Below are 19,690 nucleotides of genomic sequence, written 5' to 3' on the forward strand. Positions count from 1 at the left end.
CCACGGCTCCGAACACCCGCACGGCTGTGACCCCCACCCCCGTGCGGCTGTACAGCGCTGGGCGCTCTTCAGGAGAAGCCATTTCTCCTCATACCCAACCTGCCCGCCCTCTGATACAGCGGCATTTCTGTCCCCAGGAACATCGACCTTCCTCCCGACAGCAACGCGACGGGAAAAAAAAAAAAGGCGGGGGGGGGGGGGGGAGGGGGGTGAGACGGGTTGTTTTCAACACGAAAGCTCTCCTTCCCACGAGGGACCGGCTGCAACCCGCAGCTCCGCGCCGCGCTCCGCGGGGGCCTCGGGGCAGCGCAGGGCCGGGCCGGGTCGGGGCCGGGCGGGGCGAGCGCGGGCGGAGGAGGGCGGAGCGCGGGGCGGTCGCCCCTGGAGACGGCAGCGGGCGGAGGACGGCGGCGGTGAGCGCGGGCCGGGGGCCGCGGGTGGGTCGGGCCGCGGCGGTGGTCGCAGCGCTCGGGGCCGAGTTTGGAGTCGTTTGGCCGTCGTTGGGTCGGGGTGGTTTTTTTTCTATTGTTATTTTTCCTCCCTTTCCTCCGGAGCGCCGTTCCGAGCGGCGGGGCCGCGGGGCGCATCGGGGCGGGACGGGCCGAGGGGCGGCGGGGCCTCCCCGGCAGCCGGATCGCTTCTTCGGCTTCTAAACTCCGCCGAGCCGCGGCTGCCCGCTCCCCGCGGAGGAGAAACAGAGCCGCTCCCTGCGGGCGGCGCCTCGCGGCCTGCGCGGGTGGTGCGGGGCGGCCCGGCACGTGGCGCTGCGGGACGCGGCCTCGGCCCGGCGCCGTGCGGTGCCCGGAGCGCGACGCGGGGCGGGGGGAGCGCGGCGCGGCGGCTGCGCGAGGCCGCGGAGGATCCTGCGCCGGGACGGCGGCACGAGGCGGGCTGGGCGCCTCTCCGGCCGGCGCTGAGCGCAAGGCGCTTCGCAGCCGGCATCTCCGCCGGTTGAGGGCTGCCGGGTGGTCGTGAGTTGCTTGTTGGCTTCTGTCTGGGTTGAGAATTCGTTTAGGAGTAAAATGAGGCGAGTAAGTAATGGGACGGCGCTAGGATGCTGTGCTGCTCCGGTAGCACCGCGCGCGATTAAGGGATTAGGATGCAGTTAATGACTTCCCGATCCCGTATTTCAGCCTTGCGTTGGATGTATGGCGGTAATTTAGGGGATCTTTAATCCAGTGCCAAAGTGGCGAATGAATTCCAATGGACAGCAGCTGGTGAGGCTGGAGTTGTGCCGTGGAGCCGGCTCGTGTCATGGCACAGCAACGCCTTTATGTGTGGTTGGTGACCCTGCACACAGCAGGGGGTTGGAACGAGATGATCATTGTGTCTTTTTCAACCCAGGCCATTCGATGATTCTATGATTTACCTGCTAACAAAGCCGTGGGTTAAGAGAGGAACCATCTCTCCACCTGTATGTAAAAGCGAGCACAGAGTTGTGTTGTTTCAGGTACTTTGTTTCAAATACGTGCCTCTGTGGCTATGTAGCAGCTTTACTTTCATGAGCACTGAAGGTGCATTTCTCAGTCTGTGTTCCTCACAGTGCTCGGAATATTTCAGCCCAGGTCATGAGAAGCTGCTCTGTAGAATGGAGCTGTGGGAAATGCAGGCCCACAATAGCTCTGGAAGCACTGAGCCCACCAGGGAGCTGCCCCACGCCGTAGCTCTTCCAAGTGGGAATGAGCTTCCTGCCCTGGTCCTGATGCAGCATCTTCTGATTAGGCTCCGTTACAAAAGCAAGCTCTAATTGCTCTGGAAGCACTTGGTGCAGCCCCAGAAATCATCACTGCCTGCCTTTTCAATTCATCCCTGAGCTGGAGCAAGGGTTATGGCACGAGCATCTTCTTGGGGCAGAAAAAAGAGGTACTTGCTAAACAGTATGTAATCAGCTTGCTGTGATAATATTGGTCAAATGATTTAGCTGCGTTCTTAGAAGGATTGTGTTTCTGCAAATTAAATGGTCATCTGTGCTTACCAACAATGCAGAAATGAGTGGGGCCCTTGGCTCTCCTGGCCTTGCATAGAAAAGCCCTTATCTTGCTGAGATAGGATCAGTAGTAAAGCTTTCATTGGCTTTAATGAAAGCAGAAAGCAAGTTCCCCCAGATCTGGAAAGTAGTTGCAGACTCGCCATTTCTTGGGAAATTGAAGCTGCAGATGTTTGATGGCTCTCGGGATTTGCTCCGAGTTAATCACTGCTGGAGTCATGCAGCTGTTTTCTGCATTTTGTCATGTTGCACAATGAGACCCAGTTTTTTCCAAACCTGAGGGTTTGTACTGCACTCAGCACTGCGGTCCCCTCTGGAATCCCCTTATTTCTATTCTCCACAATAAGCTGTTGAGGGCTATGGAAGGGAGGGAGAAGAGAAAATCCGAAAGTCGTGAAGGAGAAGTTTTCACTCCGTATGTTGTTTGAGAATACTGCAAAGAGCTGAGGTGATGGCAGAAGCCCTCGGAGCTCTGGTAGAACTCTCTATTTTCCCTCTGTCCGGAGACTCCAACAAATCCATATTTTTAGCTTTGTTTCTTTGAATGTTCAGTAAAGCAGGCGGGGTGTTTATGTTCGGCTTCCTGTGTCCGTGTCAGCATCTTGGCATGTGATGGAGTTTGAGCAAGAATCAGAGCGCCTGGATGTGCTGAATGATGGAGGGCAGGCTGTGTGCCTGTGGCTGCTGGGGTGTTGGTGGGTGGAACGGCCTTTTCTCCTTGCTGGGATGAGAACTGAGCCATTTACACCATCACAGTTCCAAAGGTGCTTTACCCATGCGTGGGAACTGAGCGTTAAGTGTCTTGGTATCAGTGGGGTGCTTGGAGAGTAGGGTCCATGTAGAATTGAGTATGGGGAAGAAATCAGTGGGTTTTGGTTGCTTCAGGATGAGGAGAACAAAACATCTCCTGGGATGGTTCGAGATGGTGTGGGGTGGGATGTGATGGGGTGGACAGGGTGCAATGAGGTGGGCAGTGTGGGACGGGGTTTTGCAGCAGGGTCCAGGCTGCTGCTCACCGTGGCCATGGGTGCAGCCCTGAGTAGGGGCTCACCAGGGTGGGCACACGTCAGCCTGAGAGTTCTTCTCATCAGGAACCAGTGGATATCACTGGAGAGGGAAGATGTGGGCTGAGGATCAGGGAAACCTGTTGTTGCGAGCCTGGCTTGCAGAGCAGGAATAGCTGCGGCAGCACTGCTGGGTGGGTGAGAGAGCCTCACAAGCAATGGATCTGCCCTGACAGAAGGGTGTAGAAGTGGATGCAGCATTGGCCATCTGTGTGATGTGCTTTGGGGCCATGCATGCTTCTGGCTTCTGCTTCTGGCATGTTTTGGTGCTGCCTTCCCTGGGCTTTCCTCCCTCCTGTGTCTTAGGACAGCACCAGCAGCCAGTTGGAGGTGGGCAGCACTGCCACACTTGGTTCCTCCGTCAGTAGTATCTGCATTATTGAGTACGGACTCTAGCTGTGAAAAAAGAAATCCTTTGGCCCACGGTCATCCCAAAAGCATCACTACTTCTGTGCTCTGTGTCCCAGCAGAGCTTACATAGCATCATTGCGCTTGTGTGTGACGAGCACGTGCTGATGTACAGATATATGTACGTATAACATGGGTGTATTTGGCAGAAACAGACGTTTTAATTGTTTATCAATGTGAGCTTCAACTTAAAAGCAATTATAGCGTAGGAAGTCTGTCTGCAGAAAGGCTTTTCCTGGGCAGTCTGTCCCTAATTGGACATGTTTGGATTTCTGTCCTGTTTTGTTAGGTCTTTCTGCCTATGTTTTCTCAGCAGTTGGTGCAGCCTACAGTTCTAAGATATGTGATGTGTCTGTGTATACCTTTTAAGTTAATAAAAGAGAAAAAGGTTCTTTGTGATGTCATTAATCATTGCAGGGAATGGCCAGAAGTGTTTCCAGAAGAAAGTTTCCTTTCTGTTTTCAAAAATGAAAGCGGGCAGATACAGAAGGCATTTACACTCACTGCCATCTTACAGCGGTGTGTGAGGAGTTCTGTCCCGGGGTGGCTGGCTCTAGTTTGCATTAGGAAAGTGAAGCCATGGAGAAAGGTGCTGTGTAGCTCTCCCTGTGCTGCCCAAGGCTGCTGCTGGCAAGGTGGGATGCTGCTGGCATGTCTGCCTCTGCTGGCTGTGGAGGGACAGAGAGCCAGTGCTTTGGGTATGGAACCTTGCCTGATCGGAGCTGTTGTTGCTACTCACATGAATAATTATTATTTGATAGGAAATGAGGAGTCAGACAGGACAGAGCTACCTGCTTCTCCTCTGCTTTACAACAGAGCATCAGCTTCAGACCAGCGTGGTTTAGACAGGCCGGTGCATCGCAGGAGTGGGAAAGATTTTGTTTGTGTGTAAATTCAGTTTATTACTGAGCTCGTAAAATCCTCGCTGGTATCTAGCAGCATGGGAATTAAACCTTAGAAGGAAGAAAAATGCACGTCCTGAAATGTCAGGCAGCAGCACATCGGTTCACGTAAAAACCACAGCGATTCTCTCCCTGCTCCCCTGAGCTGCAGGACGCTGTTCCTGCAGACAGAGCTGCATGGGAAGGCCTGGGGAGTGCAGGGCAGCGTGAGGGCTGGGTCTGCAGCCGTGCAGCGGTGGGGCAGGCGTCCAGGAGATGCTCATTTCCGAGTAGCAAAGCAAAGAATCTCCAGTTCAGTTTGTCAGGAGACGTGTGTGCCTCCCTGAGTGCAGCAGGGAGGTTTGCAGAGCCAAGAAGAAGTCGGGGCTTGGGCTGAGCAGGCTGGTGGGCTGCCTGGTCCTGCTGAGCCTGCCTTGTGCTGCTGCGAAACCCAGGGGCTCCATCCCCAGTAGTGCTGCTCCTGCAGGAGCGCTCCCAGAACTTCCTCCTTTCAGAGCAGCTTTTGGAGCGGAAAGAAGACTCCTCCTCTCTCTTCACTTTTTATATCCCAGCCTGTGGCTGCTGCTGAGCCCAGGGCCGTGTGGGCTCCCAGCACAGGGCTGCCCTTCCTCCCGACAGGAGCTTTTGTGGGCCTGAGAACTGACGCCTTGTGGCTCCATAGCAGAAAGTGGCCCATGATTTATGTGTCCTAATTATTTACAGGGTGCTTCTAGACCTTGATTTGTCCTCTCTCAGGAGGTGGAGGTGGGTAGATTACAACTTTCCTTACTTTTCTGTAATGGCTGTAGGACCAGAGCTGGCCATTGTGTAAGCAAGCAGAAGCTGGTTTTCATTAGCAACTCATTTTGCACGGTACGGCCGTCACAGGTATGTGCAGGAGGGTTGCATGCTGCTTGTTTCATTTCCTTGCTGTGTGTGAGAAGCACGAGTTCAGAGCAGGGATAAGCAGGGACTGCCTGCAGCTGGGCTGCGTCTGCTTTAATGTAACTCGTTCTTCCACTCTGCACAGGGGTTCTAACAGCAGCTATTGAGGTCTGGGTGCCGTTTCCAATGTGGCATTTATTGGCAGAGCCCACCTGTGTGTCCAGCTCAGCTGCTGCTGAGGCCGGCGCACTGAAGGGTGCCTGCCCTGCACCCAGCCACCCACTGCTCCATGCAGGGCTCTGGGCCAGGGCACCCTGCCACTGGCACACAGTGCTGGTTTCTCATCCAAAAAGTGTTAGCGGTGATCCTGGATCCTGCCGTGCCTTGGTTAATGAGTTATCGGTGTCCCAGCTGCTTCCACAGCTTAGTAATGCCCTTGCGTGTGGTCAGCGGTTTGCTGCGTACCTGCAAGGTGATGTCTCTGCAGAGATACAGTCGTAGAACTTTGCACTGTAAATGATAGGAAAGGTTAATACACCGAATACTAATGAGTATTAGATCAGTAACTGCTGGTTTTACGACTTACAGCATGTACTGCACACCCTAGAGTGTACCTCCTAGAGCGTACCTCTGGGTGTGTTGCACTGAGCCTGCACACCCGCAGGCTTCGTGTAGGTCAGATATTAGGAGAAATGTCTTCAAAGCGTGGCTGGGCACTGGCACGGGCTGCCCTGGGAGTGGTGGATGCTCCAGAGCTGTGGGGATGTGGCACTGAGGGATGTGGCGGTGGTGAGCTGGGGTTGGGCTCCAATCAGGGCTCTCAGGGTTGTTTCTCCTGCTGCTTAGCATGGCTGCTGGGATGTCAGTAGAGGCTCCAGGAGCACAGCTTTGCAGCGTGCCCAGGACTTTGCTGTTTCCTTCCCAGAAAGGGAGGGACGCGATTTGCCTGCAGCTGCAGTTGCAACACAGGTGAGAGGCAGCTGCCCCTGGCTGGGTGCTGCGCTGGGAGGCCGGGGGGGGGGGGGGGGGGGGGGGGGGCTTCTCCTACCCCTGGCTGCCCGACTCAGGTGGGTGCATGCCTGCTGCATAGAGGGCCCCCTGTGGGAAAAAATGACCAGCTGAGGTTCTTGTATTTATTTGACTCTAATGCCAAACGAGCTTCGTGGTATGTTGATCTCATTCTATTTCTTCCTGTTAACCCATATCAAAATCTGGTAGCCGTGTGTTGGTTCCTTGAATCGTACTGGAAGGGAGAATGGGGTGTGGGGAGGCTTCTGTTGGGGGGGGCAGTTGGAGAGCCAAGGCTGTGTCCTCAGGAAGGGAGTGAGCTGGGCAGAGGGCAGCCTGAGGCAGCATTCTGTGAAGCTGTACTCAAACTGAAATAGCCTTTGTGATCAGGATTAAACCACGAGTGGTCACCCCTTTTTGCTTTGACTTTCTTGCACTATGAAGTACTTAACGTTTTTATCTGACTTTGTTTCAGGGTCATTGCACAAATAAAAGCAAAGCAAGGCGGACGAGTTACGGCACTGCCCTATGTAGGTGAGTTTCCAGCACTGGGGGCAGAAATGCTGTTTGAAGGGAGTTGCCTCTCCCACATAAGTCAGGCTGTTCCTTGTTGCCTACATCAGTTAGCAAGAGGTACCGTGGAAGCCTCCATAAATGTCTGCATTTGCTGGGATATGTTTGTAATTACTGTCTGACTGTGACAGAGTGCAAATCCTTGTTCCTATATTCTCCCTTTTCTTGAAATAAATAATCTGATAAATTCTTGTAGCCACACCTGCATAGTCATAGAGCCGTACAGTCATTAAGGTTGGAAAAGCTCTCTCGGCTCCTCAAGCCCACTTCATGCCCATGTCCTTCAGTGCCACATCCCCACGGCTTTGGTGCACCCCCAGGGGTGACCCCTGGGCAGCTGTGCAGTGCTGAGTGCTCTGTGGAGAAAAGATTCTCCCCGTATCCATCTCTGATACAATGTGAGGCCGTTTCCTCTCATCCTATTGCTGAAACTGACCCCCACCTCACCACAACCTCCTTTCGGAGAGTTGCAGAGAGCAATAAGGTCCTGCCTGAGCCTCCTCAGCTTTGCAGCCCTGTAGTGGCTCTGACCCAGGAACCAGGGAGCTCTTAGCAGAGATTTCCTCCCAGCACTCACGATTTTATCTTTTTCAGACAAAGGAATTCGCTGAAGGCCACGGAACCTGAGGCCGAGCAACGTCTTGTGACTCCCAGTCTGGTGCTTTGATTGCTGACTGCTCCTGCTTTACATGCAGTAAGACCAACAGATTTTGGTACACCCTGAGTCTTTCTGTAGTTTGTGCCTTTTTCTCTTTTAAGCAAGCTGGGGAGTGCTGTGTAGAAGAGCAGGTCGCTTCCTGGGAGAAGAGGTACCCCAGGTTGGTAGGGCATGCAGATTGCCTTTATTGACAGTATCAACCTGAAGGTTTTAAAACAGCACTGCTCAGATGTTTTTCAAAGTAACCTTGATGTAGAAGTCAGCTTTTGGCTTTCATTTATACTAAAGATAGAAAAAGTCCAGTCAGTGAAAATACAGAGTAAAATGAAAGCAGGTTTTTCCGCTATTCATTTCCCTGCAAGTAAATTGGGTTTGACAGAATCATGTGTTTGGAGGCTGGCTTTGAAATGAAACATAGCTGTAGTGCAGGCTCAGCCAGCAGAGCTGTCCTGGTGAAACAGAGCTGGTGGTAAAGGAGCACATCCTTACCGGGGTGCCCAGAAGGACAGATTGGATTTTTGTTGGGGATTTTTATGCATTTCAGAAAGATGGGCTAATGAAGAGACTGGCAGTATTGTTTGCAGTTATAAAAAAATAAAGAACATTTTGAGGCTTTTCAGTTGAGAACAGTCTCAAGTATAGCTCCTGTGAAGAAGCGAGCACCAAAGCACTGTGTTCCCTGTTTTAGGGACCTCTCTGCTCTGTGTGTTCTGTGGCTCACATTTCAATAGGCACTTGTGCAGACTATACAAAAAGACAGCCTGCACAGAACAGAACCTTCTGTGCCCAGCAAGAAAAAAAAAAAGATGTTGGGTCTTCTGGGGCACTGCATTGCAATTTGTGGGGTAAATCCCCAGGAGTCGACATCTTCATGGGGAGCACTATGTGCTACGTGCTGCAGGTGGTTAATTTCTTACCTTTTCTTTGTACAAACTGTCTTCCTTTCTTTTAACAAAACCCAATTGTTTCTAGTCTATATCGAACGCTTGCACTGCGACTGTAGGGTGGAATTCAGGCATTTCCCTGCTTGCCAGATCTCATTTCCCACTGCGTTTAGCAGAAGGAAGGCACTCAGCCACGTGTTCCCTCGCCAGGCATCTCACCCTGCCTTCCACTGGGTGTCAGTGCGGCCCCGTGCAGCGCTGGCTGTCCGTCCGTGCAGCTGGGCCATTGCAGGCTGTGTGTGCTGCCTCCTTCTGCCCAGCAGGGCAGCCGGCTGGTGGGGGGGTGCTGGTTATATCCTTATTCGTCTGCTTCCTGATGAACGTTACCCTTAGGACAGAGAGGTCCCTATGGTAGAAATATCGCCACGGTTAGCTTTTGCAGCGCTTGCTTGGAAGGTTATTTCAGTGCCCAGCCACAGTGTTTAATTCTTGGCATGCACTCACGTTGCTTTGGGTTCTGCAAGTCGGAACAAACCCAGCGTGGAGCAGCCGTGACTTCCCACAGGAAAACCAACTGCAGCATTCAAGTCCCAGCCCAGCCTGCAGCTTCCTTGCTCCCACGCAGGTGCCTGGGCAAACCACACGTGCTGAAGCTCTCGCAGCACTCAGGGAGCCTGCAGAAACTGGTGAATCCTTGGCACTGCAAGGCAGGCAGCAGGGCATGCGGCAGTGCACGGCAGCTATCTCAGGTGTCACAGAGGAGTAAGCAAAATCGCTGCCCTCAGAGGTGGGAGAAAAGCCCTGGTGGGGTGAAAGGATGCTGCTGGTAGGGTCGCTGCAGAAAGGTCTTGAGGGCAAAGCTGGGGAGGAGCAGGGTTAGGGTGGTTTGCTTGGGCTGGTGGAGCCTTTGTGGTCGGTGGTGACGTGCAAGGAGGAACCAGCTTCAGGCTTTGTGAAATGCCTGGGGAGACTGCAGGACAGGGCATAGTTTCACTTGTAAGCCTGCAGTGTTTGCTGTGGAATCACCAAAAACATAAACAATGATCCCACCGTGCCACTTTGCAATCATTCTTGGAGCAGAAGTGCTGCCTTTGGCCAAGCACTTGTGATTGGCACGCTAGAGAACTGCGCCCACACCTGCTCCTAGACCTGTCTAATAGTTCCTCCATCCCAGTGAGTATAAAAGGAAAATGTTTCTGTGTTCCAGCTCCCAGCACATGGCCTCTATCAGCCCCACGCATGGCTTTTGTCGCTGTAAAAAGGAGACATGCTGGAAGCTTGCACGTGCAGATCAGCTTTAATGTCAGGTTCACACTGACCCCGGCTCTGGGCTGCTTTATTCACCTCCAGTTTTGAGATATTCAACTTAAAAGGTATCTTGTTTTGAAAGAAATACTAACAGGGCGCCAGGCTGAACCCTTTTGCAGCTGCTGTAGCCTAGAGCTGCCTTCGAATAACGCATGAAGCCCGAGCTGTGCAGAACAGAGCAGCTGTGCAGCACAGAGCTGCCATGCCCGGCCGAGCTCCAGCAGTGCTGCTTTAATTACATCTCACTCAGCAGGTGGCCCAGCGCTCCTAGATCCAAAAGAGTAAAGAAGATAGATTGGTCTTTAATTATCCCAGCTGGAGCCCAGCTGCAGTGCCTGCCACGTACCTGCTGAGGCCGTTGTTGTGAGCGCCTGCTGTATTTTAACCTCCTTCCTTGCAGCCTGTGGAAAGAAGTAGGGCAAAGTCTTAAAAACAGGTTCTTGTAGGGAATGGGGTCAGCTTTGCCTGGCTGTGGCTATTTCTGTTCTTATTTGTTAAAAACACGAGCATATGCTCTGTGTGACATGTGCTCTGGATGGTTCGTGTGTTTTTGTAGCTAAACCTTCCCACGGCCAAGAATGGCTGGTGAGCATCCTTGTTCTTTTTTCTTTTTTTTAAAAGGTCGTTATTTAAACAAACCAAAGTCCTCAGTTTTCCACGGAAAAAGGTGTTTTCCCCAAAAGATGAGCTAAGCCTTCCCACTGGCCTGTTTGGCTCCACTCGTTTGTTGACTCTGCTGCTAATGCAGGAGTCTTGGCCTGCGTGTGCTGCTGCGAGTGTCTGGAGAGGGCACGCAGCCTTCTCGTGCCTGCTGTCGTTTGCACCTTTCCCATAATAATTCTTTCCACTGCTGACAACCTTCAAACAAAACTATGTTTTTTTTACTACTGAAAGGAAGGGTTTATGTGACAAAGGGGGAGCAGCGGGTGCCGTTGGAAGCTGTGAGCTGCTGCCTGAGCCTGGTGAATCCCTCCTGCTGTGCTGGGCTTCCCCACGTCCCTGCTCGATCCTTCCCATTTCTGTACACGGAGTGCCTGGCCGTGCCCCTCTGGAGCAAGGCACGTACTGAAAAATGTTTTCCTGCAGCAGCTGATTTTACCCTTTCACAATGGAGGAGTGGAGAAGCGATAAAACCCAGAGCAAGGGTAGGGACAGCAGATGGACAGGGCACAAGGTGACCGTGAGCGCACGGCAGGGCATGCCATGCTGCTTGCTTTGGAGGTGGGCTCTGCCTGCCGGAGGCCGGGAGCCCTGCTGGTTCCTGCAAGTGGAAGCTGCTGCACCCTTCTGCTCCTGCAGGCCCTTTTATTACGAAGGGGAAAATCAAAGCTGTGTGGTGTGCTGGAGGCTGGAAGCAAAGAGAAGCTCGTCCCCATGGCGCAGTAAATGCTGTGCTGTGGTGAGCCCTGTGCAGAGGGCGAGCTGCAGGCAAACCTTCCCCAGCGGGTGGAGCACGGGCACGGGAGCTCACTTCTTTTATTAGAGCAGCCATAGCTGGAAAAAATAAACCCCATCTGTTTTCAGACATAGCAGTGCATGTTTTCAGAGCACTTCTGTGGAAATGCTTTGGTCTTGGGTAGCATTGCTGGGAAAAGGCTGTTGATGGGACTGATAATTTGGTCTCTTTTTAGCTTGTGAGTCAGACAGCGGGGAGTTGCACCGTGGCTTCAGTGCGGCAGGTTTCCCTCATCCCTAACCCTGGTCCTGCTGGGTCCTGGTTCTGCATGGCTGCTCATGGGCACTTTGGGGGACCAGGGCTGTCACCTCACGCACGTCCTTGCAGCAGCAAGCACAGTGGGTCCTCAGCCATGTCTGGGCACTGCCACGAGGCTGCAAGAGATGCCACCACGAGCACCTTGTGTCCTTGCTTGGGTGGTTGCAGAGCAGCCTGTGCTGCCCTTACTGCAATCTGTTACATGTACCTTCAGGCAAATGCACCCCAGAGGAGATCACCCAGTTTGAGCATGGATACAGACAGATGAGATGTTTGCAGCAGCTCGTTTATCAGGGTAGTTGCCAGGAACTCAGAGGGAAAACAGTGTTGGGAGATGACCTACTTGTATACGAAGCTCCGTGCAGAAGAGATTTGGTAATCTTAGGAGGACCATTAAAGTAATGCTGCTTCTGTTTGTTTGGAGATGAGGAAAGGTGGCAATTTAATTTTCTAATGTCATGTTTTTGTTTTTTAGGGATCTGATTTATTACCAAAGCAAGTCAATTGGGAAAATAAGCCCTGCAACTTCCCTAACGAGGTCACTGCTTGAGGACAGGACAGGGTTCTGGGGAGGCGCCACCCACTCCAGTGCCAAAAGGAGTCATGGCCATAGGAGACAAAGGCAGGGCAAAGCCAGCCTGCCCCCACTGCAACAAAATGAGGGGGGACGTATTCTATTTTAATTCCACAGTGATTGGTGTTTAATTTTGTGTGTGTGTGTGTTTAGAAAAGGAAATACTGAAATCAGAGCAATTGGCAGATGCTGAACTATCGTACTTCTCAGGGATGCACCCATTACTTTGGGAGAAAATCAAGGTCTTGCTTGCTTGTTTGCTTTTTCTTTCCACTCCGTGGTTTTTCAGGAGAAGAAAGGAAAACTGTCTTTGCAGACCCCCTGAAAAAGGGGTCTGAGTTAGGGCTCAGGTTGTAGTAGATCAGTGCTGTGTCTGTATCCATACAAAGCAGCACCTTTCTGTTCCAAAACGATGATGTTCCTGTGTTGACTTTGCAGTGTGCCAGCAGAGCTTGTCATCAGTGCAGCAGGTGTGCTGCTTATCAGATCCAGCAGCATGAATGAGAGGCCCTGCTGGAAGCTTCTTTTTTTTCTCTAAAATGTGAGTGTTGGGCAGCGGGCAGCGCTGAGCCACAGCCATCCTCTGCATGGCTATTCTGTAGCAGAAAAGCTGGGCTACTAACTGGCCCGCAGGCTGCACAACTTAGTTAGCCTGATGTAAAAGGAAACAGCTCTGGAGCAGAGGAAAAGAAAACTGGTGAGATGTTTCCAGAGAAGCCATGTGTGGGTGCGATGGAGTTCTGCTGCTGCTGCACATCCCAACCTGGCAGCACTGGAACCGAGTGGAGCAGTTGCTCGCTCTTGGGTCTGCCTGGTGGAGGTACAGTGATAGCTGTGCATGGTCTGGTTTAACCTGTTGTGTGATCCTGGCCTCCTGGGCCATCCCTGACAGATCCTGAAGGGCTGTTTTGACACGTTTGGTGTTGCGGGAGGCAGGGAGAGCTGGGTGGGGGCAGTGCTCTGCTCCTGCACTGTGCTTCCCTCCTGGAAATGGCACCTCCAGAAGGAGAAGGGTCTTCCGATTTCATGCTGTATTCTTTGCAGAGCAGGTTCCAAAGCAGCAGATGGTCTCAGATTTGTTACCTTTTCTTTGTGGTACTCTCTCTTTCCCAGCAATACAGCAAATGATCTGAATGTGAACCTTTGCAAACAGATGGTGACTATTTCCAGACAAATGTGCTTATGTCCGTCAGCTTTCCCACTTCTCTTGAGTAATTTGCAGGTTGAATCACCAACCACGCCATCAAAATGCACTTTAATATTTGAGTGACGCCAGTATCAGTGATGCAGGACGCTGTGGGGTACTGCATCTCTGTGATTAACAGCAACTTGTCTGCAATATGGTGTTACATGGAGCCTATCTGAATCGGTGACTGCATTTGTCGTGCTGTTTGTGCGCAGCGTTTTGGACTCCCATGCATCCCTCCTCACAACTGCAGCACACACACTTAGCTGCAGAGCTGATCCCGGGGCGCCGTGCCCGCCCTGCTGCCCAAGCTGACTCACCATCCAGCTCTGCCACCTGCTGCCTCCCTGCATGCCTTGGGTTCAGGCTGGAACAGGCTTGCAGTGCTGCAGGGCGAGTTGCTGTCGTGCAGAGCACCCTGCCTTCCCTCCTCCCCCAGCAGCTTTCAGCCTGCGTGCACTGCTGAGGAGAGGCTGGTTGTGATCTGTAGCCTCATGCAATTAACTGCAACTTTGCAGACACCAGGAGCAACTTTAACACTGCTGCATGGGATGCAGCCTCCTCCAGGAGCTGTGTTCCCACACCTTTGGGAGTTTTGCTTGGGGACTGGCAGCGTGGGCAGCAGGCACAGGTAGGGCTGCACAGCCCAGCTGCTGCCTCCCCTCCCTGCAGTCACCAAGGTGTCCTGTGCTCCAATTTCAGGAGCTTTGTTCCAGCTTTCATCCAGCTAACTGCACACAGGAACCTGGGATGGAAGTATTTAGAAGAGTGTGCGTGGTTTGTGCTGCAAATGCAGCAACCAAGAGCCCTGCATGCTGCCAAGCACTGCTTGGTGCTGCGATCTTTGCACTGGCACGAGTTTAAAGACTCTGAACTCAGAGACCTTCCACATTTACCCTGGATTGGGTCACTTGGAGCACAAGCAGCATTTGAACCAGTTCTGTCTCATGCCTGTCTCCTCCCAGCCACACACCTGCAAAGCAGGCTGGGGAGCCCAGGAGCTGCCTGCTCGGTGGCCACGTGGCTGTGTGCACATCAGAGAGATTCGTGACTATGTTTTCAATATCTCTTCCAGGAAGTCAGTTTCTAATGCTGCCCAGTACCAATTATTAGGTCCCTCCTACCTGCGTGCGAGCAGGAGGCATGGCTTGCCCATTTGCAGTAACAGGCTGCTGGATGGGACAGCCTCCTGCATCCTGCTGCTGCCTGCTCCCTGCCCAGCAAAGCAGTTTCTCAGCTGCTGGATGCTGCATGCAGCCCCAGCCTGTGGTCACTGGGCTTCGGGGGTTCAGCAGGGAGAACAGCAGCTCTCTCTGCTTGTGAGTCACCGCGGGGGGTTTTGAGGAGCAGCAGGAGTCAGCTGCAAGTGGCCAAGCACGAAATACCTGTTAGGACAGCACTCGCAGGGTTTCTCACCAGTAGATCATAAGATGCTTAAGAAAAAGTTAATCGCCTTAGCTTTGTTAATAATTTAAAGACGTTTTTAATGGATATGGGGTTGAAATTATATTTTCTCCAAGCCAGCCAATGTTGTCCCAGCTGCACTACAGACTCATTTTTCGCACATAAGTGATGCCCCGGGCAGTGTGCTGCCTGCCAGGACTGTTGGTGCAGGTTGCAGCCCCTCCTGCTTCAGAATGTTGGGTAGGAAGGGGCTCACTGAACTTCACTGAGGCAGCACCTCCTGTGGGAGTTCTTGGCTTTTTGCTGTGATTGAGGCAGGCAGGAGTGGGACCAAGTCCCACGTCCTCAGCACGCAGCTCACAGGCGTATTAGGGTAGGCAGGAGCATTGCTGCATGGTGCAGGGAGTTGTTAATAGGGGAAAATGCTGGAAGATGTTGGTGTGGAGGGTGCTGGGTGCTGGTGGCATCACATCCTCATTGGCAGAAAGCGCTGCTGTTAAGGGCAAGCTGGGCATTAACACAGCAGGGCCCCGCAGGAGGGACGGGAAGTTTGGAAATGTGGGCTGTGCCAAACCAGGGGCTCGGTGCACAGAAATGCTGTTCTCAGCACACAGAGCAGCGGGAGGAAAAACAGCACTGCTGCCCTGGCCAGCGTGTGGGTAACAGAGGCCTGCGAGGAGAGGCTGTGTGCGGCCCCAGGAAGGTCACATCCAGCTGCCTTCGACTCGAGCCCCTGTAGTGCTGTAAATGATTTAAGCACGGCACCACGGAGCCAATTATTCTGGAGGATCTGTATAAAACAAACACTGGAGTCTGTGCATTGCTAGTGCTCGCGTGCTGCTGCACAGACGGGTCTGACAGGGCAGCGCTGCCTGAAAGCAGCTCTGAGCTGCTGGCTGCCTGCTCCCAGCTGTACTTACAGGGGGCTCCGCGATACATTTTGGCCAGGACCTGGTTACCAGCGTTCCCCAAAACGCTGTCCCAGTCCCTCGGTGCAGCGTTGGGGGCAGGAAGGGCTGCACCACCCCCATTGAGCTCCTCTGCCGCAGAGTCTCAGCACTCCGTGGCCCTGCCTGGCTGGGCTCAAGCTGTGCAGGGCTGGCAGCTGGGAGCAGTGACAGCAGCAGCATCCTCCTGCCCTGCTGGATAGCAGCCAAACGCCGCCCGCAGCGGGGTCCCTGCTTTGCCTCCTTACCCAGAGCAGCCAAGTCCCGGGGCTGTGCTTTTTTTTTTTTCCTGCTATGCCTCCATATATGGCCATATGGGAGCAGACAGCAGCTGGGAGTATTTCTGTGAACTTTGGCTGTTGTTTTTTTTCCCTGGGATGTTGTAAAGCTGCCACAGACCTGGGGCGGCTGGGGAGGGGGGACGGCAGAAGCGCCGCGGTACGCTGGAGCTCAGTGCAGTTTTTCTGAGGGTGTTTGGTGCCGCTCAGACCTGTTGTGTAAAATAAGAAAAATACAATAACGCTTCTTGCAGCTTGTTGTGTCTTTGTAGAGAAGCAGCCTTTGGAAAAATAACAGGTTGTTTTTCCCAACAGAGCATCGCCGGCTCGCTGAAAATGTCGGGTAAAACAGCCAGCACCACCAACAGCATAGCTCAGGCCCGCAGGACTGTCCAGCAGCTGAGAATAGAAGCCTCAATAGAGAGAATAAAGGTGAGAGCACGGCCTTCCCCAGCCCCTCTTTCCTCCTGCTTTCCCCAGACAGGACATGTGCAGAGGGGACACGGGGCGGATTTTCCCTCATCTTGGAACTCGGTGTTTACATTTCAACCTGGAAAACCTGCATGGTAGTAAGTCGTTCTTAATTGCACACCCTGTGATGGGTGCCCCATCCCTGGAGGTGCCAGCAGTGCAAACTCAGGAACACACACAGCAAGGTACTCTTTCTTGGTGCAGGGTTATGCAAGGAAAGACCATATTTAGTGTTCTAGAAAGCGTTAAGTCATCTGAGGACACTTCTGTTTATTGTCCGCAGCGTTACAGACAATAAGTTCCTTATTACAAACCTGCTGCACGATTTTGAGCCCTTCCTGTTTGTTTTTGGTCTTCTGTAGAAGCCTCGTATAAGCAGAGCCATCCTATTGCCTCTGTCAGTGCCAGAGCAGCTGGAGGAGCTCCCCTGTGTGGACAGGGCTGGCCCCAGGGCGAGGCACAGGGCTCTGTCTCTTGCAGGAAACAGGGTGTGGGCCTATGAGGTGCTGATGGCCCAGCATCCCTCCCTTCACGCAGGGTCACATCCGCTCCTATTGCTGGTTATGGGGAAATAGTGGCCATGGTATCTTCTGTCTTCTGCAGGTGTCGAAGGCATCAGCAGACCTAATGCTCTATTGCGAAGAACACGCCAAGAAAGATCCATTGCTGATGGGCATTCCTGCTTCTGAAAACCCATTCAAGGACAAGAAGACATGCATTTTGTTATAGGGGCACAGCAGTGCCTCCGCAGCTCCCTGCAGGCAGATGTGTAGGCAAACAACCTGTAAGGTACCCGGTATTCACTGTCCTCTTCTCACGTGTAGAAACGATCTCTTAGGCTTTCTGAAGCATTTCTTCTGCTCCCAGTCTCCGGTAGGAAGCGAGATTTCACGCTCAATCACTTTTCCCTTGGCCAGAGGAGCGGGGTCCCTTTGCAGAGCCGTGGCTCTGATTGCGCTCCTGCTGCGGCCTCACACACACAGACCAAAGCTGCCCGGCTTTGCTGCAGAACACAGCCGGGCTAAGAGTTGGAATCCCCGTTATGAAACATCAGCGGTGTCACTCTTGTTGAAATCAAGTGCACGCAGAGCAGGGCCTCCCTCTGCAGCGTTCAGATGTGCATTTGTGCACGTGCACACTTAGAAGTGCATTATCGAGCAACAGCTACCTTGAGAAATGATGGTAGAGGCTGCTGGAGAGCTCCAGGCTCCTGCTGAGGCCCTCGGTGTGCTCATTCCTCTTGGCAGGGCATTTGTCATGTCAAACCTAATGTGTGGAGAGTCAGGTAGCCGAGGGTTTACTTCCTAGCCTTCAAGAGGAGTTGAAAAAGCAGCTTTCAGTTTGAATCCTGGTTTTCTCATTTCTCTCATCAAAAATCTGTGTTGTTATTACAAAAAAGAAAAGCTGTCCAAAGAATCAGAGGCGACAGGCTCATAGTTGCTGTCTTTGTGGTGGAGTTAGAGGTGTGGTTCTGCCACTCGAGGTCTCATTTGTGATTTGTGCAGGCACTCAGAATTTGGCTCTTTCCCAAATCCCCCTCTCGAAGGGGAAAAAACGCCAAACTGCATCCAGATTGTGGTTGTGCAGGTGTAACAGGGAGCCTTTCCATCAAGGAAGTCATTTGATATCTATACATCATAAAAAAGTCCTTGCGTGTGTGTATATAAATATATAAATATATAAACTTTAACAGGATATTTATACAAACATTGCGTATGAACAGCAAACTTCCAGGGGACTTGTAACGATTCTGCCTTTCTCTGTAGCTGTGGTCCAGGGCTGGAGTTGTGAGCGGCCATCGCTGCGCGTTCCTGCGAGGGTGCTTACAGGACTTATTAACCACTTGTAATTTACTGTCTTACGTTGCCTATTTGTCATTTCTATATTAAATTATATACGCACTGTTGATAATATATTGAGAAATTATATATTTGTTTAACGAGGCTCTTTAACAAACAGCTCAAAAATCTGAACGCGAGGCTGGCAATAAGAAAACTGTACTGCTTCCTCTGTGCTTACATTCAAATTATTTTTATAATTAGACTATTTTTCTAGCGATGATTTCCAAACAATATCGTAGATCCATGCTTACTTTTTCTTTTTTACTATCTTTGAGTCTCATTTTATAACACATTTAGTTAGACACTGTCAGTAGCCGAGCTGGGGAGGCCAGCAGGGGCATGCAGAGGCGCAGGGGCTCGTGCTGTAGCCCAAATATTGCTCCTTCCAGGAGCCATCAGTGCTGGTTAGAGCTCCTCGCTCCACCAGAGGTAGCCTGAGGTTCTGGTTTGAGAGCTGGACTGGTGGATGGAGGTCTTTTCCAACCAGAATGGTTCTGTGATGCAGGGTTGTATGTGCAGAGCCAGCCTGAGGTCCAGCTTTGTCCCTGTGCTGTTTGTGAGCCTGGACACGAGGTCCTGCTGCTCCTATAGGCTGGAGCTCTGCCGCCTCTCGTCCTTCCCACTCCCACTGCCATCCCCCCCAGCACACAGGATGCTTACCTTTGTACTTTCTAATAAAGAAGTCCTGGCACGGAGCTCCTGGCTGCTCACTTTCTGCTCGCGTGGAACTTCAGGCCCTCCCCCCGCGGCAGTGGGGCTGCGTGTGCCACGGGGTAAAGGGAAATCCTTTCCTTCAGACCTTCTCACTGCTGCGTCTGATTCTCTGCACACTGAGTGCATTTTTCCACATTCTCACGCAGTGCTGACATCCTCGAAGCACCGGGGCAAAGATTCACATCAGCATCTCCTTCACTGCCGCTTGTACTTCAAAGAGCAAAAGGGTTGTGTGTGGGCACAGTGTGCCTTTGTGTGATTGAAAACACCGAGCAGTTCTCTTCCCTTGTTTCTCAGCTCAGACAGAGCATCTGAGAGTGACAGTGAGATGCAGATGCTGGCGTCATCACACAGCTTTGCAGGTCAGCTGTGTGTTGCTACATGCAGTGTATAGGGTCATGTATGGGCTCCAGCAGCTACTTTTCTGTGTGCACCTTTGCTCTTTCACTATAAATGCAGCAGCAAAAGCACAGGACCTGTATTCTCAGTGGTACAGGAACGTGGTCTCTACAGAAGAATGAAAAAGGAGAAATGAAACCATGGGATCCTTGGGGGCAGGGTGGGAACTGCTTCGGTGCCCCCACCTGAGCCTGCTTCGTGGCTGGCACTGCTGCCGTGTGCGTTGGGTCTCCCTTCCCCACCATCCCAGGAACCAGCTTGGTGTGCAGCTCTGCTTCTCTGCAAGGGTGATTTTGCTGCTGCTTGATTCAAAGGGGAAAAAAAGAGTTTGGGTGTTCTGCAGACCCTTGGTGAAGCCATGGTTCTGTTGTGAGGGAGGAGGGGGAGTTTGTTCGATTTTTCCCTTTCCATTTTGCTGGTTTGCTTTGCCAAAATTGACTGCACTCGGACTCGTTGTTCTCATCTCGACATACTTTGGTTTTGAGTCAAAGGCCCCGTGTTGGTTC

At 52.4% G+C, this 19,690-nt stretch overlaps 1 protein-coding gene across 2 annotated transcripts; it reads left to right on the plus strand.

Annotated features, from left to right (window-relative positions):
* The first annotated feature begins 318 nt into the window (after positions 1–318).
* GNG12 (G protein subunit gamma 12) lies at positions 319–18,766 on the plus strand. 2 transcript variants are annotated; one of them, XM_052666930.1, is made up of 5 exons: positions 319–413; positions 6,709–6,767; positions 7,401–7,519; positions 16,075–16,191; positions 16,834–18,766. In XM_052666930.1, exons 4-5 carry the CDS (start codon positions 16,096–16,098, stop codon positions 16,957–16,959), a joined length of 222 nt encoding a protein of 73 aa, XP_052522890.1. In that variant the 5' UTR covers positions 319–413; positions 6,709–6,767; positions 7,401–7,519; positions 16,075–16,095; the 3' UTR covers positions 16,960–18,766. The 2 variants fall into 2 exon arrangements, with proteins under 2 accessions (XP_052522890.1, XP_052522889.1); XM_052666929.1 differs by having other exon boundaries at positions 7,401–7,500.
* Positions 18,767–19,690: the final 924 nt, after the last annotated feature.

Source organism: Tympanuchus pallidicinctus, unplaced genomic scaffold, assembly GCF_026119805.1.
Source record: "Tympanuchus pallidicinctus isolate F22 unplaced genomic scaffold, pur_lepc_1.0 scaffold7, whole genome shotgun sequence".
Lineage (NCBI taxonomy): Eukaryota > Metazoa > Chordata > Aves > Galliformes > Phasianidae > Tympanuchus > Tympanuchus pallidicinctus.